Source organism: Macaca fascicularis, chromosome 5 (genome assembly GCF_037993035.2).
Source record: "Macaca fascicularis isolate 582-1 chromosome 5, T2T-MFA8v1.1".
Classification (NCBI taxonomy): domain Eukaryota; kingdom Metazoa; phylum Chordata; class Mammalia; order Primates; family Cercopithecidae; genus Macaca; species Macaca fascicularis.
Genome location: NC_088379.1, coordinates 21067343 through 21091038, shown reverse-complemented (window position 1 = coordinate 21091038; position 23696 = coordinate 21067343). Strand labels below are relative to the sequence as shown.

The 23696-nt window shown below is 40.6% G+C and overlaps 1 protein-coding gene across 4 annotated transcripts in view; it reads left to right on the top strand.

Annotated features, from left to right (window-relative positions):
• Positions 1-4053: 4053 nt before the first annotated feature.
• The window catches only part of KCNIP4 (potassium voltage-gated channel interacting protein 4), a 1214918-nt gene continuing 1195275 nt past the window's right edge, over positions 4054-23696 (top strand). For all 4 annotated transcript variants that reach the window (XM_045393214.3, XM_005554562.5, XM_045393213.3 and 1 more), the window contains exon 1: positions 4054-4263. In XM_045393214.3, coding sequence (XP_045249149.1) covers positions 4203-4263 — 61 coding nt within the window. In that variant the 5' untranslated portion in view covers positions 4054-4202. The remainder of the gene's footprint in view (positions 4264-23696) is intronic.

Genomic DNA, 23696 nt, shown 5'->3' with positions numbered 1-23696 from the left:
CACTTTCATTCCCTGACTTGATCCTGACAATGACCTTGTGAGGCAGAAATTCCCCTTTTTACAGAAGAGGAACTGAAGCTTAGAAATGATCAGTGACTTTCTGGAGGATGTAGAACTAGGAAATGTCAGAGTCTAGAGCATCAAAATTCTAGTCCAGGGTGACAGTACAGTGTAGTAATTAAATTTGGGGGCTCTTGAGTCAGACTGTCGGATTCAAGGCCCAGAGATACTGATTACTATTATAAAATTGGCAAACCAGTTCCCTTCTCTGAGGCTTAATTTCTTCACTAGTTAAATAGGGATAATAACAGTACTTATCTCCCAGGGCTTTGTAAAGATTAAATGAAATAGTGTTCATAAAGTCTGAGATTCATGGCTGGCACATGGTGAGTCTTCTATTTCTGCACTCAATTTTTAATATGGTTCCTTGAGGGAAAAATATGCATCCATGCTATACAAAGAGTAATCTAGGGTTAGTCAGAGAAGGTGGAAATCTGTGTATGTGTCTTGAGGATGGGAAGAGGGGCTAAGATTGCTACAGCCTCGGAGGAGGAATAAGATGCTGGCACAGCACGCTGTGGCCTATGAAGCTCTTCTCTATAACCATTTGAAGTACTTAAAGAGCCAATAAAGAGATAGTACAAGCAAGACAGAGACATCCTGGACTTTTGGTCCCAAATATAAAAAATGATGGTAAATGCGGCAGTAAAAAGATAATTATTCTGTGATGTTTGACAATGACTAAGAATCCAAGTAAAAAGGTCTGAACTTGGAATTTATAGTAGATAAAATCCTATATGAATATTTTGGAAATATATTAATGTATTATTATATATAAATTATATAATATATAATACAATACATATTTATATATTAATATATTACAAACTTCTTCAGCATAGTGTCTACTTTACACGATTTGGTTGTCTTCTTTATAATTAGTCAAGGGGTAAACATTTAGTAGGGCCAACATGGGCAGATACTCATTGGATAAGATTTGAAAGGTAGTTTGGTCCAACAAAATGTTCTGCATATTTTGGAGATGAAGAAGGAGTTGTGTATTACCTCCCACACTGTGAGGGAAGGTTGCTTAGACCTGTTATAGAATATAGCGGTGCCATTTCTTCTTTGAGTTCATCATGACAAAATATGATGATGATGATAATGGTGATAACTATTACGACGGTAGGTCTTACTGACTCTATGTGCCAGGAGCCATCCTAAACACTACATCTGCTGCCTCATATAATCAATCTTTCCTAACAGTTAAGTAGACCCTCCCCTCCCCTTTCCTTTTTTTTTTTTTTTTTTTTTTGAGACATAGTCTTGTACCGTTGCCCAGGCTGGAGTGCAACAGCATGATCTTGGCTCATTGCAACCTCCGCCTCCCAGGTTCAAGCAATTCTCCTGCCTCAGCCTCTTGAGTAGCTGGGATTATAGGCATGTGCCACCACACCTGGCTAATTTTTGTATCGTTAGTAGAGACCGAGTTTCACCATGTTGACCAGGCTGGTCTCAAACTCCTGACCTCAGGCGATCTCCTCATCTCGGCCTCCCAAAGTGTTGGGATTACAGGCGTGAGACACCTTGCCCGGCTGAAACTATTATTTTCTTCATTTTAGAGTGAGAAAATTGAGGCAGGGTATTAGTCCTCAAACATACAGCTTGTTCACAGTTGGAACTGGAATTCCAACCCAGGCTGCAGAATCCAAACCAGCATGCTCAGGTAGCTTTAGCTTTAGAAGTCATCATATAGAAGATAAAATTTTGAGATGGACAAGTATTAGTGATTCAAAGTTGGGGGTGGTTTCTGGAAAGACTGCTAGTTACAGAAAAAGAGAAAGAAGTAGTTGGTCAGTAAGTTGGAAGTTTGCTATGAGAAGTCTGCAGAAGAGGGAGAAGGTGGCATGTGACAGAATCAAATGATTAAATCTGACAGAATGGGCAGAGAGAAGACTTGTTATAAGGAAGCTGGCAAGTGGGAAGAATGCATTGGCTGTAAAGTATGCAGACAAAATTCAATAAACATTTACACTGCATAAGATCCCATCCTCTCTGACTCTCTCTCCTGTTACCCTTTCCTTCTCTCAATGTATTTCAGCCCTGTCAGCCTCCTAGCTACCCTCCAAACATGCTGTTCTTATGTTAGGTCTTGCTGTTCTCTCTGCTTGGAAGTTCTTTTCCCCTTGAGATGTCCACGGCTGGCTCCTCACTTTCATCAGGATTCCACTTAACTGTTGCCTCTTTCATAAAGCCCTCCTGGACCCCCTATATAAAAGTGATCTCCACTTCTGATTCCTTGATTTATTGTCAGTCTCTGCCTTCTAAAAAGAAAGCCAATAACTGAGAGTCTTTGTTGTATTCACTGTGGTATCCCAATGCCTACAATTGTGCCTTGTACACAGTAGTTACTAGATGTTTGCAGAATAATGAAAAAACAAATGTTTAGGGAAGACTAACTATGTGCAAGGAACTTTTCTAATTGCTTTGTCAATACAATATTGTTCTCAACTTCAAGAATCAGGGTTGCCTATCTTTATACAGTGATTGGCTACATGCCAGCCATGGCCCTAAGCCCTTTGCATCTATTCATTTTCTTAAATCCTCACAACAAAACAATAATGTAGGTACCAGTTATAGCTGATATTTGTACCAGGCGACACGATTATGCAGTAGTGGAACTAGGATTTGAACCCAGACAGTGGGAGTGTCAGCATCTGTTTCCTTAACAATGAACTAAAAGGAGAGGAAGAGGCTCTCAAGAAATATACAAATACAAGCTATAAGGGCTCAAAGGACTAAGTAAATCGTTCGTGGGTTTGGGGATGGGGAGAAGGGTAATAAGGCGTCAATTGAGACCTACTTGGAGAAAGGGGGAAGACTCCCCTTGGTGACAGTGTGTATAAATAATCCAGCAGCCACAGGGAGGGCAAATAGTTTCACAAACACTTAGAAATGGCTTCCACCCAAGTCATGGCCAACTGGCCTTGCAGCTGAGAGTGAGAGGGAATTTTAATTCCGTTTGCCTGGAGAACGGGTCAACTTGACCTTTCTTCTGAAAAGAGAGGCTTTACGCATTTGACTCCTGGGGACACAGAAGTCTGCGTTTTAATTTTGATTTCTCAAACAGTAACCATGGCCACAAGTGGTCTTACTGGTTTCTCTTTACCTTCCCAACTATTCCCGGCCTTACTGTGCTTCAGAAGGGCAAATGACCCTGGGGGTGGTGAGCGATAGCTGCTGGTTGACCTGCCTGGGAGATCTCAAATGAAACCTCCCACAAGGATGCTTCTCCAAAATGCCACCGGTCTATGCCACCCCCTCTCTCCAAGGTGGTATTCTTCACCTCCGCTCTGCCCTGCGATGCTCACCTGGAGTCTAGAGCCAGTGTTTCCCCACACTTAGCCGAGTCGCATGACCGGTTCTAGCTTCAATGGGAAGTTTCCTGTCTAGGAGTTCCTGGCGCTCTGCCCGGCTCGGGAGAAGGGCATCTCCTTGCGCTTCCCCTCTGGTGTCCTTCAAACTCAGCCTAACTTTGGCACCAGTATTTCCAGTCTAGCTGTCCGAGTTGGAGCCCCTGGGGGCCGCAGCGGCGTTATTTGAAAAGGCGCGGCGCCTTCGAGCCCCTCCCCAGAGCAGGCGCTGCTCGCAGTGACAAGGGGTCCTAGAGGCGCCCACTGAGAGCCGCTGGCAACTCCCGGGGGTGCCCTGCCCAGCCCGAAGTCACCTCGGGTCTCTTTGAGGTCCATCTGCTCTGTCGCTAGAGGCACCGCACCACCAGCTGCGTTTTCCCATCCCCGTACCCCCCCGCACCCCCCAGTCCGGTGACTCGGCAGCAGGTGGTAGGGGTGGCGCCCACGCGGGCGAGGGGCTGGGGTCCCCGCACTGTAGCCGCCGGTGCAGCTCGCCTGCTTCCAGCCGCTGCTGCCGAGCTGCCAGCGCCTCGGCCGCCCCCGCGCGCCCCGCGCGCCCCCGCCGCCAAGGGCCGCGCAGCGCCCCCGGCGCCCCCCGCCGGCCTCCGCCTGCACCTGCAGCAGGCTCCGCGCGCCCTGCCCGCCGCCGCCGCCGCCGCCGAAGCTCTCTCTCCCAGCTCCACGGACGCCCCCGGGCCGAGCGGCGGTGCGCTCCCGTGCAGACCCGTCGACAGACGCCCCTGGCCGGTGGACTCCTGAGTCTTACTCCTGCACCCTGCGTCCCCAGACATGAATGTGAGGAGAGTGGAAAGCATTTCGGCTCAGCTGGAGGAGGCCAGCTCCACAGGCGGTAGGATGCAATAAGCTTGCGAGCGGGCGCCCGCTTCCGCCCTCCTTCCCTCGCGAGCCGAGACGGCTGCCCCTTCCCTTCCTCGGCTAGGGACGCTTGTTGCCTTCGCTGCATGAGACACAGTCACCTGGCGGGACTGGGAAGGGGAGGTGGGAGCGGCGGGAATGGGGTGCAAAGGAGAGGGGGGTGCATGCAAGATCCAGGTCGGGGAAGAAAAGATGTTTGAAGTGTGTTTGAAACTCGCCGGTGGCAGGGTCCCCTGCGATCCTGTGCGTACTTTTGCCTTCTCTGAAAATTTCCAAGGTTGTTTATGCATCTGCCAGATGACTCCAGACCGCACGCTTCCTTCCCCTAACACATGGGGATTAATGAGCTGAAATAGTATTGGTCGTCTCCTTCCACTTTTCCTTTATGCCCCCAAACGTTTCTTCATTACAACTGTATTTTTGTCCCCTGGTAAGATACTGGCGGTATCTTGCCCATGTCGGATTCTTCAGCCGGAGCGTATGGCTTGTTTTATGGCTAGCTTCAGTTTAGTGTGTTCAGAGAAAATGGTCCTCAGTGACACTTGGAAATAATTTATATACAGTATAGCCTTGGAAAGGTATCGGGCACTGTGTTAGGATCTTGGCTTTCAGAGAAACGTGCGTTCTGCGAAAGCAGGGAGAAATGTTTTGCTGTTTGGTGGGATCCATAGAGAAATAGGGGACGATGCCCTCCCACAAAGAGTCTTGGGTTGCATCGATTTGTTATTAGGTGGTTTTGATGTGTACAGAGTATTTTACAGGAGCCAGAAATAGAATGGAAGTGATTTTGGGGCACATGAGAGTGATAAAGGGCTGGACCAGCTCCCGGATTACATAAGCTAAGGGGTCACATATGGCTATAGCATAGTTTGGGTTTAGAGGGTGAAAAACTTGGACTTGAGGGCTGCAAACTTGCAAGGAAAGAGGTGTTTCCACTTGCTCCATTCTTTAGTACTCAGGGAAATGGAGTCACCTCAACAACTTGAGTCAGTCATTCGAATTTATGGCCATGAGAAATGGAAATGGACACCCTCCCTTTCTTTTCTTCACTCCAATAGTTAAGGTCATTGTAACTGGGAGGACACTAGTCTCACTTGAATATGAAATTTTAAAGAGAACAGTCTTAATCCTTTTGGACTGGAAAAAGTAATATGAACATCAACTGTAATGCCCCACATTTGACTTGTAACTGTATTTAGTTCTGTTTTCACTTATACCTGGAGATGCCCACTCATTATGAGCCAAGCATATGTAGAATATCTCTTGTGAGAAATACTTACAGTCTTTAAGAGATCAAATGTTTCCTGAGTGGCATGTTTAGTGTAGAGGGCTGAGTAGTTGTTGGGTGTTGAGTTGAGTTCGTAGGGTCTCTGTCTTTGCAATTCTTTAGAATAAACATAGGGTAGAGGGCTAGTTGTCATACTAGAGACTCATTCACACACATGGCAGCCCAGGGAACTCAAGGCTGGAGCAGATGGCAGGAATGTCGTCTCCGGAACTGGAAGGCTTGCATTGCTTGGCTCCTCAGTGACCACAGCTTTTTTACTGTGCCTGTTCTTCCAGCAACTGGATGGGGATTGAATCAGCATGTCTAGTGTATGCACAGGGCCATAGGTGGCCATAATCACTATAAATGAGAAATGAAATTGAAGTCACACCTGGGGAGTACTATACATTTAAAAAAGCAAACCGTTTAGTGCTATCTCCCGAATCAGCAAGTGTTCACTGTTTATTTAGAGAACAGAAATATGTTGATGTATACTTTGGCTAAGGTGAGACCAAAGTGATTAGTTTTCTGGCTGAGAATTGATTTGACACCTGTTTCTTGAATTGTATTCACAAATTTTTAGCTAGTTGTCATATGATGGGAAGAATAAAGAAAAAATAGTTTGGATTATCATTTTTATTCTTGTTGATATTGCTTCAAAGCTAATATTAGAGAATGATCCCCAAATATGTAATATTATTTTCACCAAACATATGCATAAGTACTTTGCTTACTTGTGATCAGATATAGGGTGGTCTTTACTAATCCTGGGATGAGAAAGGATGATTTTTAAAGGCTTAAACTCTATCTTCCATTTTTGTTTTAAAATAATAGTCCTGATATCTTGTTCTCTTTCCAATAAGTAGGCTGTTTATATAACTTCCAAACTATCTTGTACTATGATACAGTTTTTTCCTTGAATATATATCTCTGGGATGGAGGTTTATAAGATGATTTATCTGGAATCTAAGCAAAATTTAACTGGAAGCTCTAACTGAGAGAAATATATGTATATGATAGAGAAATCGGAAATTGGAGAAGTGTGAGTCTGTGTGTGTGTGTGTGTGTGTGTGTGTGTGTATTTTATTACCTGACTTGGAGATAGAACACTGTGAAAAATGATTTACTGAAAGGCAAAGGATGAAACTACATGAATGGAAAGTAGAGAGGAAATGTTGGAAATGACAGAACAGAGTCGAGTTGCAATTCTGAAACTTTATAATAATTTAGTTTAAAAAGTTCATTCCATACTCTCTTCTCAACAAGTAAAAGCATCTAATATGCTAACTGATGAGCACCACCTGTAAATCACTGTAATTGACATTGTTAATGCCAGAGAGGACAGAAAATGGGCGAGTTGTGCATAAGTACATGTAAGTAGAGAAGGTTTCTTACAAATTAGAGTGCTCACTTTTGCCCCGCCAACTTCCATGTTAAACCCAAAGCCTGACCAAAATACATTTTTTATTTCATTGTCTAATCCCATTATTTAAAATAATCTGCTAACAGTGGAGAGAAAGAGGGAGTTGATAATTCAGCTGTGTGTTTGAAAGATAATCAGAAATAAGGTCAGAGGAAAAAAAAACCTACAAAATTATTCATTGGTGTCCTTAATTTGTGCCATCTAACTTAGGGATGGCAGATGTTATGTGATGTAATCTACAACTAAAAGTGAGGAGGAAAATGTATGTTTCAATAGTAGAGTAAAAAAATCTCTCCAATTTTGAATTGTCATTTGATGGATGTATCATGGCTTTGGCTTAAGTTTTATGTTTATTAAAAATAAGGCAAACTCAAATTAGTAATTCCACAAGGGTAATATAGAAAAATCCATTTATTCTGAATCTATGAAAAGTTTTTCATCATACAATCATTATTTTATTTTCTTTATGTCATATAAATGTAAGGGGTGTACTAAACAAATGATAGGATGAAGTGTTGAAATTCAGCCACCCTCTCTCCCCAGGCCTAAAGCTTATGCCATCTCATAAAATAAAGCTATGGATGGTTTAGAAATTAATGAGCCATGCAATATAAAATATGTATGCAAGATTTCTGCAGAATTGTAGACTAGACAGTGGTTGATTGTTTTGAAGATATATTTCTGGGCTTAAATTATTAAGCCCTTACTATTTTTTGTCCTTTTATTTATTTTTCGTGTTCTCACTTTTTCCAGAACATGTGAATAATATTGCTTTTCAATAATACATAGCAGAATGTGTTTTTTTACTAAATAGCCTCTCTTCTTAGTGACTATTTCAAGTAGATTAATGTGTAAGGCGGGGAGGGGGTTGTGGGGAGATGAGTATCTTATTTGTTCAAGGAGCCTTTGCAAGTCTGAAAAATCTTTTAAAATTCTACAACTGTACCCATTATTATAAATTAATTCACCCTTGGGCATTGAATCACCCATTTGTTTTCCAAAAGTATTCATTTGGTTAAAGTTCCTGAGGGCCTTTTCTCAATTCATATCCTTCTGAACTCACTGGGTTGTTTCATGCTGTTTACCAACATGTCTTGGGAAATTGTGAGCTCTGTGAGAGCAGAGGTTTTCTGTCCTGTTCACCACTTCATCCCCAGGATTGAGCATGAAGTCTGACTTGTAATATTTGCTCAATAACAGATACTGAATGAAAGAAGCCTTCCCAACTTGCATTGAATTATTCTATTTTCTCTGATTTCTCTTGGATCTCGTTTTTTGTTTGTTTGTTTTGTTTTGTTTGTTTGTTTGAGATGGAGTCTCATTCTGTCACCCAGGCTGGAGTGCAGTGGTGTGACCTTGGCTTGCTGCAATCTCTGCCTCCTAGGTTCAAGCGATTCTCCTGTCTCAGCCTTCCGAGTGGCTAGGATTACAGGTGCACCCGCCACCATGCCCGACTAATTTTTTTTTTTTTTTTTTTTTTTTGGAGTTTTAGTAGAGATGGCGTTTCACCATGTTGGCCAGGCTGGTTTTGAACTCCTGACCTCAAGTGATCCAACTGCCTTGGCCTCCCAAAGTGCTAGGATTACAGGCATGAGCTACCGTGCCCAGCCAGATCTCCTTTTATAACACTTATTTCCTCTTTTTTGCCCATTTTGTGCAGCCTTTCACATGGTTGTCTTTTAATTATCTTCTCCCTCTATACTCTCTTCCTAATCAAAGTGTGGCTTTGATTCTTATTTTGATGGGGGAGTATCTCTTGAGTCTATAGTCTGCTCCATTCCTCTTCTGCTGGTCAGACTCATAAGAAAGTTTTACCAACACCTTAAAGTCAGTATGTCAAAAAGGACATCATGCTCTGTCTTCTAAAAACAATTATTGTGGCAACATTTTTTGAGACATGTTGTAAAACAAAGAAACAAAGCAAAAGAGTCTCCTTCTCTATGGTATTCTCATCATGACGAATAAGTCACCAAGACTTATTGGTTCTCTTCTGTATTTTATGTCTGTCTCTTCCTTCAATTTCCATTTCCACCACCAAGATTTTGTTCTCAGCATCCTTTCTAGGCCATGATGGTTATATCCTATTTGCACTGACTGCTACTCCCCACTCAAAACCAACCAAATTTACTGAAACCTAACTTGAGTCATATAATTCTCCTGCACAAAATCTTTTAATGCCCCCCGCATTACTTATAGCATCAAAAATACAAATTCCTTAGCTTGATTTTCAAGGCTCCTACAACGCAGTGATAGCTCTCCATCCTAACATTTTCTTTCATGATGCTGCTAGGTCTACGCCTTGATCTGGCTAAACTGGACTGTTCCTTGGTCTCCAAACATATCTCTTTTTTTCTTTTTTTCACTTTCTTTTAAGTCAGAGTCTCACTCTGTTGCCCAGGCTGGAGTGCAGTGGTGCCATTATGGGTCACTGCAGCCTCGAACTCCTGGCCTCAAGCCGTCCTCCCACCTCAGCCTCCCAAGTAGCTGGGACCATAACCAGCTGTATCTCCTGTTTTACCCACTGCTTAGAATTAACTTCCTGCCCTCACATTGCCCGGTGAAAATCTGTATATCCATCAAGACATATCTGAAATGTAGTGTCCTTCTCTTGCAGCCTCACTGATTTCTCCCTGACTCCTCCCCAAATAATTATTCTTTGAATTTTCTTAACTTGCTTTGCTTTTATTATTGATATAGATCTGAATGACAAGGCAGAAGTAACTAGACATAATTTGTCTCATTTGCAGATATTCAGTTGTAACTTTTTGATGGCAAGTAGTACCATGCAAGAATTACTGATTTTTGTACCCCTAGTAAGCACTTGTACAATGCTTCATAAACTAGTAGACATTTAGACCAGGCATGGTGGCCCACGCTTGTAATCCCAGAACTTTGGGAGGCCGAGGCTGGCAGATCGCCTGAGGTCAGGAGGTTGAGACCTGCCTGGCCAACATGACGAAACCCATTCTCTACTAAAAATACAAAAATTAGCTGGGCATGGTGGCGGGCACCTGTAATCCCAGCTACTTGGGAGGCTGAGGCAGGGAGAATCGCTTGCACCCAGAAGGCAGAGGTTGCAGTGAGCCTAGATCGCGTCATTGCACTGCAGCCTGGGCGACAGAGTGAGACTGTGTCTCAAAAACAAAACAAAACAAAAACTAGTAGACATTTAAAACTATTGATGGAATTAAATCACATTGTCCCGTGGTAGACCCACCAAAGACCAAAGTTACAATTCACATTTGATTGCGTGTTAAGCCGTTGGCTGGAAGTGACTTTTGGCTCCATGTCTTTCCATTCAGTAGACTGAGTTTATGAGCACAGTACATGACATCAAGATAATGCTCCTTTGAACTATGCATGTTCTTGCATCTATAGCACCATGACTATCAGAGTGCACACTGTTTCTGAAAAAGAGCTTAACAGATGCCCAGTGATTTTGTACATTTAGGGCAGTCGTCAGTGTCTTCTTTGGATGTTGTTACTGTGACATTCCCTCATTCTTACTCCCTTCCTGATCGATGATCACCTCCAACATCAGTAGTCTGAGGGGCCTCACATCTCCTGGCCCCTAACCCCACAAATGGTCCTTTGTAAATTTCCCCTCAGTGAGTGAATGCCTACACCACCACATCCACCACCATTATTCTCATCAGATGATAGATCCTTGCATTACGGCAGTGGATGTGGAAAGGAATGGGAAAATTTTAAAAGGCATGGAGACGTCATTCAGTGTATACACACCCATTTCCTTAGGTGCAACTTCCTTTTACATCAGATTTCACAGTGAAAAATCAGGCTGTATTGAGGGGGAAGTAAGAGGGAAGTGAAAAGTGTGTCAAGACTGAGAGAGGCAGAAGTTCAGCTCCTTTGCTGTCATTGCTGTGGCTGTACCTCCTCTTCTTGCCCAGTCTTTTCTCTATAGGCTGTGCACACATGCACATAGCATTAGAGAACCTGAAAAAGGGCTGACTGTCAGTATTTAAACATAAAGGCTCTTCACACACTCTGACAATATAAGAAATAATTTGAACATGGATATAAATATAGAATTTTCCATATTGAACATTTGGCCTTCATGCTCATGTTAGGGGCTGATTTTTCTTCCTGAACGAACACAGCCAGTGTGGTTGAGTGGCTCTCTCATTGGAAATAGGTTGTCAGTTTAAATACCCTTTGGATATGTTATTGACCTTTTAGAAACTTCTCTCCCTCTACCTGCCCCATCCAAACTATTTATTTAGGTAAAAATAAATCATCAAAACATTTTACAGCAACAGTTTATAACTTTTTGATTACCTGAAATCTGTATTGGCTTAGGGAAATGTCCCCTCTTGTATTCAGGCGGCATCTGCTCATGAAAGTCTTTAGGGAATTAGATCTGGATTTTTAAAAAAAAATTTAAATAGGTCTTTATTTTAAAAAGGTTTTGGAGGAAAAATAGACTTCCATCTCCAGATGTCAACAGTTCTTAATATTTTGAAGGATCTTTTGAGTTAAGCAGTTTAAGCAGTGACATTGCCCAGACGGGAATGAAAATCAGATTGAACTGATAACAGTAACTACTGCAGTCTAATGACGATTTCCCCACAATCCATGTCTTTTTTTTGTTGTGCTGTTTGTACATTGTTACATATGGTAAGATGTCTCAAAATCTTATTATTTTGTTTTTTATGAGAAAAGACATGACTTCTAAATGTCTTCATGAGTTTCATAATAATATCGAGTACATATAGCACATGTAGCTCTTAAACTGATCTATATCTCCAAATAGATATTCTGCCAAGGGTTTTATTTTGGGTTGTAACTTTTTATAATTTAATGAATATTCATTATGATAGCATGGGAAACTACTTTCCCATGGTCTAGCCCATACCTTTTATCCATGCTTTGCATTTGGTAATTCACTCCATGAATTAAAGTATCTTATGGTTAGTTACATCTAAAGGCAAAGATACAGGGTTGTACTCCAACCCATTCTACTGTAGTGGAACTGATCCCCCAGTCTTCTTGTGTCCACAGGGAATTCGAGGAAAAAAAGGTAATATAGAACTAAGTAACAGACATTTATAAAATAATTCTGTGAGATATAGTATGAAGAACAAGTTAAATTTGGAGAGAAGCTTAATTTAGAGAAATTTTAATTTAGGAAGGTAAGAATATATAAAGTAGTCATTGAGTTTAATGTTGCTGTTTCTTTCTTTCTTCCACTGTGCAGTGGTGGTAATGATATCTACCTGTAGCTTATAAAGATCCTGTAATGATGAAATAAGATTAATTCAGCAAATATTTACAAAGGAACTACTTAGTATTGGGATGACTGAGACGTAGAGTCTGCTTCTAGAGAGCTTACTGTTTATACAAGAGTTAGTAACTGAATGTGCACGAGGCATTGATAGTCAAGTTGAGGAGAAAATAAATGCCTAAACATGTTTATTTTAAAATATTCATTCCCATAACAGAGTTAAGGATGAAGTGAGATGGATGTTTAAAAGCAAAATTACTTCCAGTTGGTATAAGTGCTGTTCCTTTCCAAATGGAAGCACACAGTGATATTGAAGTTGACCTTTTCCTCTTTGGGGTCCTGTAGAATAAAGCTATGAGAAGAACTGGGCTTGAAGTCCTGTGTTTTTTCTATTGTCCATTTCTTCCTGCCCTCTACCAATTTTTCTAACTGTAATCTGGGTTTATCTTTCAGTCACCTAAAGACATTACATTATCTAAGCTATTTTAAAGATTTTAAAAACCTTCTTTGATGCTGGAAGTCTGTAAAAAATGCACTTTTTTCCTAAAACAAATATGATTTGGAAGCTTGGAGAATGCAAATGAGCTATATCTTCTGTTTAAAGACAATCCTAAAGGAATTGAAAATGCTCAGGTCTGTTATTGGGAATTTACATGATGTTCTGATGTAGGCAGAGGCACTTCAAATTGGTGTAGGAATTTTCAAATTAAATAGGATGTTTCTCTAATTTTTAAACAATTTTGGGGATCACTTATTATAAGGATGTTATACATTATCTAATATTTCAAGCACTTGTGAAAGTCACATTCTGCTCAACTTTTCTCACATCCTTTCCAAGAATTTTAAATCACTTTTTCCATATCATCTATTTTAATAAACTTCCTTTAATTTGCAGATGAGCCTTTTATACAGTGATGCACAGTATTATTGCAGTGGTTATCTGTTCCTTGTCCGCTCATGGTCCAGTTTCATCAGGATTTTCTGCTGAAGTCATGATATCTGAGAGAGTTGGCACAGACTCTGAAACGCAGGTGCACTGCGTTAATTTAAAAGTTGTGAGGAGGAAAATTTTGAGGACAAGTATAAAACAATCCCAGGCATTGAGAAACATGGAAAAAGGAAGCAGGAAACTGTAAAATACAATATCCAGGGATATGGAGTGAGGGAATTCTCTTGCTGTGGGTTTATACAATAAATCTCTTTTTTTTTTTTCTTTTTTTTTTTTTTTTTTTTTGAGACAGAGTCTCACTCTGTCGCCCAAGCTGGAGTGCAGTGGCGCGATCCTGGCTCACTGAAAGCTCCACCTCCTGGGTTCACGCCATTCTCCTATAAATCTCATTTTTTAAATGGAGGTGTTGTAAGATAGTTTTTAAGAAAGGGCACACATCTAAACTGGGAAGCTGGAAGGTAATAAATGCTAGCACTTCTGATGTAATTTAAGTACAGAAGTCACCGCTACACCCCATAAGTCCTCCTAGTTAAAGTTATGGATGTAACCTCCAAATGAAAATTGGTCGTTAAAAAGTACTTTGAAAATTGTTGTTCACCTCTCAGAATAAACAGTGAGAATGAAAAATCCACCACCTCTACCCTGGGAAGATTAAACTGTAAAATTAACTTGTTATAAGCATTGCAATTGAAAACATAGCTTTATTTATCCTTGGATCCCTGAGCACGGGATTGTGGCCTTCCATAACTATTATTAGAGCAAAATTTTAGATCTCAATGACAGTCATAACTTCAGCCTTAATGCAATTTGTGTTGTGATAGTTTTAGGAATATTTTTGAGAATGTTATTAAACAATCATTCACTTAAAATGCATTTATCAATCACCTACTATATGAGAGACACTGTGCTAGTAAATATTTCAGAATATAAAGATATGTTAATTGTTTAAGTTATAGGAATTAAACATTTAAATTATATCTTCCTTCTCTACCCTAGACTTCTACTTGACCCAAATTGTGTATTAATTACATAGTGTATGTTAGTTTACTTAATCTTCAAAGGCATGTGCTAAATACCTTCCTAGGACCCTATCATATGTTCTTAATGAAGAATATCACTAGCCGTAGTCCTTGTCCTCTGTGAAATAATAAGCTGAAGGAACACTCAGTAAATCTATCATAATCACATGGTTTGTTGTTGAGTCATAGTGGTTTTTTAGAATCATGTATAATACAACACAATCATGTATAATACAGAATCATATATAATACAGAATCATGTATAATACAACACAAACCTTATGTAGAAAAAGAGCATTATTCTGTAGACTAAATAATGTTACTACTCCTTCATATCAGTGGGGATTTCCCCAAATGTGAGCCAATTGATTCTTTCACAAAACATATACTGAACATTCATTTCCCAAGTATTCTTCTAAGTACTAGAATGCAGAGTTGAAAAATATCCCATGGAAAAGAAACCCTGAATCTAAAGAGATGGACATGAGAGATGAAAATTAGAACTTCAAAAGCCCTGTAATAACACCAGGCACAGACTGCTTTGGAAACAGATGTAAGTCACACTATGCAGGCGGGACAGAGTCATAGAAAGCTACTTAGACTAGGTAGGACTGGAGGATGAGAATGAATTTTTCAGGGAGAGATGGCAGGTGAATTATGAAAGTTTCAGGCAGGGAGAGCTGTGGTCCCAAGGCTGGACCAAGAGAACATGGTACTACAATCAGGGAACATTAAGAATTTTGTGTGGTTTTGTGAATGTGTGGGGAAGAAGAAAATTGTGAGATGGGAAGCTGGACAGTAGTCACGGTCAAGATGTGATGAAGTATGAAAACTACTGATAGATTTCAATCAAGAGCAGAGCATCACCACATTTGCACACTGGGAAGATAACTGGTGATGTAGCCAATGGACAAAAAGGGAGTAAAACAGCAGGCAGAGACCTGCTGTGGCATAGCTGCAGGTGAGACATAATGAAGGACAGAGCAAGGCATTGGTCATGCAGTGGAAGGCAGAGAGTACACATGAGACAAATAGAGGACAAGAGCAACTCTCGGTTTCTGGCCAAGGGAACTGTTGCGTGGCATACATTTACCAAGATGGAAAATACAGAGAAGGAGGTTCGGTTGAGAAAAACCTGAATGGTCAGTTTTGGAGAACAATGAAATTTAAGGGCTTCTTGGATATCAAAGTGGAGAAGATGCCCAATAGGTATTGGGCCATATGGGTTGCAACAGGATACTGAGCTTAAATTTTGTGGATAGAAGACCGTCAAATTTCACAAAAAGTGACAGAATGAAGGGAATTAATTTTGCATAGCTGTGTAGGAAGTACCATCAGTTGGGATATATTGAGGAGGCGGTCCCATTAGTCTAGGCAAGAGAAAACAAACGTTTGAACAAGGGTAAAGGCAATGGGAATGGAAAGGTGAGATGGCTGTTGTGGGGGAGAAAGATGGCAAGGTTGGTGACTGTGATACTCTGTGGTGCTGCTGTGAGTGACAGGGAATATAGGAGGAGGGACAGGTTTTGGATGGAAGATAATGTGTTCATTTTTAGAAATATTGATTTTGAGATGCTGGGAAAACATCCAGGTCAAACTGTCCCAAAGGCAGATGGAAATGTAGAGTTCAAATTTAATCTATTTCAGAGAGGCACTCATTTATTTCACATCCAGCATTGTGATGAGTATTAGGAGTAGAGAGATGAATGAGGCACAGTCTTGCACCCAAGAAACTGGCCATCAAATTAAACTGGGACCCCAGTTTAGGAATTAGTTGCAGAAAGATGATGGTAATTGAAGTCATGAACTGGATAAGGAGTAGTCTAGAGTCAGAACTGTAAAGAATAAGGGTGGGAGATGGATGTGAAACCATGGAAACGTGTTATACCTGGAGAAGAAATTGGAGAGGTAGATGACCTCTAATGAATGGAGGTCAGTGCCTGGCATGTAGAAGGTCCATATTTGTTAACTAATGGGGAAAAAGGGAGTTTTAAAAATCCAGAGCTGGCTAATAGAATGAACTGCTGCAGAACATTAATGGAAGGTGAGGACTGGTGGCTAAGGATAAGACTTTGGAGTCAGAATTAGGATTCACATACTGTACCTGCTATCGTGTGACCTTGAGAAGTCACATGGTCTCTCTGTAGTTTAGTTTCTTAATGTGTTCCTGGACCATTCTCACCCCATAATTCTGTTGGCTTTCTTCCTCACTTCCTTTGGGTCTCTGTTGATATGGTACTTCTCTGATGACTTCATCTAATATAACAACCCATCCTATTTCTCTTGTATTAGCCTGTTCTCACGCTGCTAGTAAAGACATATCTGAGACTGGGTAATTTATAAAGGAAAGAGGTTTGATTGACTCACATTCCACATGGCTGGGGAGACCTCACAATCATGGCAGAAGGCAAGGAGGAGCAAAGCCACATCTTATATGGTGGCAGGTAAAGAGAACGAGAGCCAGGCAAAAGGGGAAACCCCTTGTAAAACCATCAGATCTTGTGAGACTTATTCACCATCATGAGAACAGCATGGGGGAAACCACCCCATGATTCAGTTCTCTCTCACTGAGTTCCATGTGGGAATTATGGGAGCTGCATTTCAAGATGAGATTTGGGTGGGGACACAGCTAGACCATATCATCTTTCAATCCCTATCATCTCTCAATCTCTTTACCCTGCTTTACTTTCCTTCATAGTTTTTATATACTTTGTAAAAGAAAAAATATAGGCATATGATATATGCTATACTACTATTTTATAATGCTGTTTTATATATACTATATGTATGTAGATATACATGTGTGTACATATATATCTATCTTTATTTCTTTGGGGTTTATTTGTTTATTTTCCATTATCTTTCTATGAAAATGTACTCAAATCTATGTTGAGTTGTGAATCGCTGAAGAGAATCTATATCACCAGGTTGCACTGAGGATTAACTGAATTAATGCATATGTAGTGCTTAGCACAGTGCTTGACAATTAGATACGGCCCTATAAATGTGAGTTGTGGTCATTTTTATAATTATTTGGCCTGAGAAAAATGTTCTTTAATCATGAGGATAAGAAGTCAGGAGAGAGGAAAAACGGGGACTATGTGGGGGTCATGGAGGGAGGGAGTTCTGAGGAAGTGACATTTGCCCTCTGGAAGGGATAAATCTGGTCCTCTAGTGCAGAAGGGAACAGGAGGTCACTCTGGGGTGACTTGTTGGGGAATATTCTGTGGAAGAGCTGGACTCTAAATAGCCAGTGGAGTTCAGAGGGATTGAGAAGAAGCATTTAGTGTGGAGGCATGAATAACTGTGTGGGGACAGTATATGGATGGCATGGGTGGTGACCTGAGAAGTGATGAGGCTGAGACATGAGATTGGAGAGTCTAAGAAATGTGGATTTTATGCAGTGGGTAGGCATTCAAGGTTTCTGAGGACAATAATGGCATAATAAAAGTGATGCTTTAGGAAGAGTCCTCTTGTCTGATGTAAATGGAAGAATAAAGAAGGGAGAGTCTCCAGGTGGAAAGGTCACTGAGAAGTCATCAAAGTTGTCGAGGCATTAGGTAGGAAGGTCTAGTTCGAGAAGGGTGTTGGTGGCAGTTTCTTGGGGCATTGTGATTGGTCTTTGTAACTGATTGAATGTGGGGGTGGAGTTAAGTGGGAGATCAAGGAGGAGTAGGGGTCAAGGCATGCACCTAGGCAGGCTCTGTACTCCCACTGGGGTGACTGATGAAGGCCTTTGCTTATGGTGATGGGAGGATATTATTCAGATGACAGAAGACAGAAGAAGGAAATTGTGTGGGTCTTTGTACATGTGCATGCACATAGGGCCAAAAGCATTGAGTTCAATATTATATTTGGGGTGCTAGAGGAATACCCTGGTAAGAGGGACCTCAAACAGTTTTGAATATCCTTTTTATTGATAAGTAAATTGAGGCTCAAAGGGGTTAAGCAACTTGCCCAAAGTCACACATCTGGTGATTGAGAGAGTGGGTGTATTTATTAACCAAGGCATCGTGGCTCCACAGCCTGTACTCTGAACTCTTATTTCTCGACTGTCCTGCCTGGACAGGGAAGAAGAGGGGAAGAGTGGAGGGTGGCACGTGGTACTCTGAGCTGAGCTGGAATCGCTCTGGGAGGGCTGGGCTTGGCTTAGTTGAATTAGTGCTTGTTGTCTAGTTTGGTGGTACATGCAGTTAAAGAACAAATGAACTGGAAAACCTCCCTGTGGGTTTCTATATTATATACAGTATAGAGAGGTCTTATATAGTTTGTATATTTCTCTGCTTCAAATCTTATGTTTAATTGTGACCTCCAGTGTTGAAGGTGGAGCCTGGTGGGGTGACTGGATCATGGGGCAGATCTCTCATGAATGGCTCAGTGCCATCACCTTGGTGATGAGTAAGTTCTTACTCAGTTGGTTCACGTGCAACTTGGTTGCTTAGAAGAGTGTGGCATCTCCTCCCTCTTCTCTCTCTTGTTCCCACTCTTGTCATGTGATGTGCATATTCTCCCCTTTTGTATAGCAATGCAAAAACTGCCTAATACAAGATCAAGACCATACCAAGTGCTCTTGCATGGGAAGAGGAAACCTTAGTACCTAGCTTTGTGGGTTGGGAAAAAGAACCATTAAATGCTTGAGGGGTTTGGATGGCAATGAAGGTAACCTGCAGGGCCTCCCTGGGCTTGAGTTGAAGGAATTGATGAAAATGACCACTGGACAAACTAGTGCCTGATAAGAGTCTGGGGCAACCTAGTCGTGGGAAGTGCAGTGCATAGGCAAGCTTCTGAAAGATGTATCTCATACTGTGCAAAGGGATTTTTATCTGGAGCATTGCATTTGCATAGCTGCTTGTACTCCCTTCTCTCCACTGTTTGATCATGCACCTGCATTTCCAACCCCCTCCAAGGACAATGGGCACAAAGAATCTTGCTAAGACTAACCAACTAAGAATATATAACATTACTGCAAGCAATGAACTTGAGCCATCCTCTGTCCTGCCAGAATAAGTCATGAATCCTTTCAATATTGTGCCTTAATGAAAGCAGTTTTAATCAATTGTTTGGTATCTGCCAACCCAGAGTAAAGACACCATAGCACTTTCAAGACCCATTGAGGCACTCAAATATTTGTTGACCAGTGGAATATGAAGTGCCTTTAAACGTACTGATAAAACAGCTGTCAAATATTATTTTAACGATTAGGTAAGTATCATATTTCTGCCATCATCATATTAAATTAGCAAGTACGTAGGCAGCTCAGAGGCAAACTGTTTTTCTCTCTGTGTCAGGACACATTTCATTCAACTTCACTCCAGTGAACACATTTATTTATCACTTCTTATAAATCAAACATTGTGCTGTGTGCTTTGGGGTTACAGATACCTTCCCTATCCTCACAGATGGCTAGCAAGGAAGAAAGACCTTGAAAAATACATTGAGAATGCTGAGTTTCTCAGGAAAGCAAGCACAGGAGGCTATAGGAACATATGGGAAAAAGACTCAATATGTTTTAGAGGTCAGAGAATAATGATTAAAGGAATTAGAAATTGGGTCGACATTTGAATTACACTTAGAGATAGACAAGAGCAGGTTAGAGAACATACATGAAATGAGGAGGTCCTTCCCTTCCCCCCATTCTACCCCTGCAAAAAGACAGAAAGTGACAAAAGATAATGATGGAGAGTTAGGCAAGGTCCAGATGGTTGAATGTCTGAGAGTTTTATTAAATATTTGGACTTTATTCTAAGAGCAATGAGAAGTGATCACAGGTTTTAAACAGGGGAACAAGATAACCAAATAGTCACATCACATTATCTGATCTTGGTCCCTGCACCCAGCAAAAACCAGAAGACAATATTTCTATAATCAGCAAACTGTGGATCGTATCTTTGCACTGCTTGCCTTTGTGATATCTGGAATAATTTTTTCATTCTCTCTATTTTGGTGTTCTGTTTTTGTTTTTTCCATTTACCTTTTCTTTTCTGCTTTGCTTTACCTCTGAAATCTGACTGTGGTCTGTTACTTAGAACTCACGATTAGTCATCTGGTGTCTAGGTCAGCAGTCTCCAAAATGTTTTGATCATGGACCTCTATCTGTAAAAAATTTAGGGCATGTTCTTCATTTTTACAGATTTTTTTCATTGATTATACATGTATACATTTAGAAGTATGTATGCTAATTAGTAATAGAGCTTGTCTCCTCTTTTTCTTAGATAATAATAGACACAATGGTGGTAGTAATATTTTATTGCTGATTCCAGATGTACACATCCAGTGATCATCACACCAGACTTAGGATTCCACTGGTCTGGTTCACCTCATCCTTGTATCTGACCTTTAAAGTAAGTCATGCTCAGTTGACTGGCCCGAAAGTTTTGATTTCTGTCAGGACACCAGTAAAACGATACTGGTAACCTCTTCTACAGGCCTTTCTCTTTATGCTTTACTAGTATAAAGAGAAAAGTCTGATATAGAAGACTTTAAAGCCTAAAACAAACCAGTGAACGGCAAAGAACTATCAGCAATGTGCAATTGTATCAGCAGGTAACTTCCCTATGTATTTATCTGTTCGCTAACACAAATAGCAAGTATTACAGAGTAATGCTACCTTGCGATCTCTTATTAACTATTTCTCCTTCCTCAAGGCTTTGGGCCAGTTGCTATTGTTCCTGTTCCAACTGAGAACTTTTCTGCATGGATCAGACTCTGCATTGTCCTTTTTTGTTAGTGGCATATTCTTTCTGTTTTCTGAGTTTCTCACAGTTTCACTCATGACACGTGTACCAGTTACAGAGAAGCCTAAATCTCTCTGTCTACAAAATACTCAAAGATTACGTTAGATACTCATGGTACTAGTGCCTATTTTTAAAAGGCGTATGGTATAGGTTACCACTCTAACATGTGGACATTTTCTGACTCAACCACACAGAGCTTGTCTGTGGTTATTTCTGTTTCTTGAATCCATGCAGTGTGGGTCTGATGTCTGCTGACTTGTGGAGAAACTGAGTCAGTATTGGTCCATCCAACTACAATGTGCAATTGTATACTGTCTCTTGGAAAGGTTCCCACAGGCATCTAAAGAAAAGGACAGTTTTCATTAAAAAAAGAAAAAGCTGAGCTTCAATCATTTAAAGCTCCTATAGTATGTGCATATTTCTGTCACTGGTGCAAAGAAGTAAAAGGCTCTAGCTAGAGGTGTTGTGCTATAATGACATACGAAAGCTACCACAGTAAGACTTGTTAACACTCGGATTTTGTAATGGCCTTACTGATGATTTAAAAATCTCCAAATCATGACTGAGGTTTGCTAATCATAATTTTGTTCTCAGAAATTTAGACTCCATGAGTTTAGAGTTTGTCTGTTTTGTTCAGTATATGGCATAAGCCTAGAACAGGGCCTCTTGATGGTTGGCTCTCAAATACTTATTGAATTAATAAACCGTCACAAAAGCCTAGCACCTGCTTGCAATTCATTGGGAAAGAAGGGACATGTGGACAAGTAGCTCTTAGAAAAACATGACGTAAGTGCTAAATTAGAACCAGCTACAAAGTTTAATGGAAGCAAAGGTGCAGGAATAACTGCCTACTTAGAGAAGCTAATGAAACATTGCAGAAGGAAATGACATCTCAATGGGATCTTAAAAACCTGTGTTGAGATGTATCAAGTGAAGGAGAGAGAAAGGGATTTAGAGGTAGGATCAGCCTGTACAAAGGCTCAGATTTGTGTGAAAAATCACGCCATAGTCAGGGAATGGTGAGAGGTCCATGTGGTTTGAATCCTGGCAGTGTAGAAAGATGTATCCAAAAGTAAGATTGGAAAGGTAGATGGTAGTAGATTATTTCAGAGCCTTGACTTAGTGACTGAGGAGTTTAAACTAAAATCTGCAGGTGCTTGAATGGTGTTAAGCAAGGTGAAGTTAATTGCTTCTCTTTAGCAGGAAATTATGAGGCAGTTCCATAGAAGTCTTGGAAACTAGTTAGAAAAATCGTACGAACAATGTGGACCAGGAGACTTGAATTAAAGCAGTGTGGAAGGTAGAGAAGAGGGGTTGCATTCAAGAGATACAGTAGCAGGTATAATCAAGAAGACATTCTGTATCAGAATAAGAGGAAGAAAAGTAGGAGTAGAGAAGTTTTCTGCATGTCTAGCTTAATCTTCAGTGGAATCTTTGAGGACATGGCTACTTTAGCACATATTGAGGTTGGGATACTTGCAAAGAATGTAAGCTAGCCAGCTGACAGTTGAAGGTGTGTGTCTTGATCCCAGAAGGCGCTAGAAATACACATTTAGGAGTCAGTGGATTGCAGATACGGCCATGCGAACAGGAGAGGTCACTTAGGGAGATAACGGAACTTAGAATGTACTACTAGAGGAAGCAGACTAGAATTAAGTGACTGCAACAGGAGATGGAATCAGAGATGGAACATGTAGGGAGGTAAAAGGAATGACAGCCAAGAGTAGAACTGTGGACGCCAAGGGAAGGGAAATTCTCCAATATTTGGCCAATTATCTTAAGTGCTTTGCATGGTTAAGTAAAATGAGAATGGAAAGGATTTGGCAGTTAGGAGGTTGAAGCAATTTAAGTGGGGCAGAAGCCAGATTGCAGTGGGCTTGGATATGAGTGAGGAGATTAAGGAGATGTGGGAGAGCAGGTGTAGACAATTCCTTTAAGAAGTTTAGCTGAGAAAGAAAAGGAATAGACTGAGCAGTTCTTAGGAGTAACTACTGGCAGATTCATTTGGTTTAGCTGGAAAAATTTGGGCATGTTTATAGGCATTGGCCTCATTAGAACAGTGGTTGAGTAGTGGAGAACGGTGGCGTAAAAGCATAACAGAAAGAACTATTGTTTTTTTAGAGCACTATTGTACCTTGTATACCATATAGACACATGGTGCAATTGGCTATTTCAATTTTAACTGCTTATAAAAATACTGAAAAATGTAGACAGTAACAAATACCTGGGGATTCCTGCCCCAAATTGTTAGTTAACAGTTATCAAAAATATTTGCCTCCAGCCTTTTTGCCATAAAATAAATAAAATGTTAGCAATAAAGTTGACATATTTATTATCACCTACAACATTACCTTTTCAATCACCTCTCCTCTGCCGTTACAACCACTACCATGAATTTGGTGTGTATCTTTTCAATTAATTTTAATATCCTTTATCTGGACATGTCAGTATGCATGAGCAGTGTTTAATATGTTTTATGTGTATGTTTTTTAAAAAATTTTCTAGGAAAATACAGTTTACTAAAATTGACCTCAGTATACATAGAACAATTAAACACACCAATATTCATAAACAAAGTAATCAAAATTATCAAAGAACTAGCTAACAATGCCCCTCCCCTCAAAAGAAAGAGAAATACTAGGCCCAGGCACTTTTACAAGGGAATTCTAACAATCTTTCATGGAACAGATATCCCCAGTGATATTTATTTATTTTTATTTTTTTATTATTATTATACTTTAAGTTCTAGGGTACATGTGCACAATGTGCA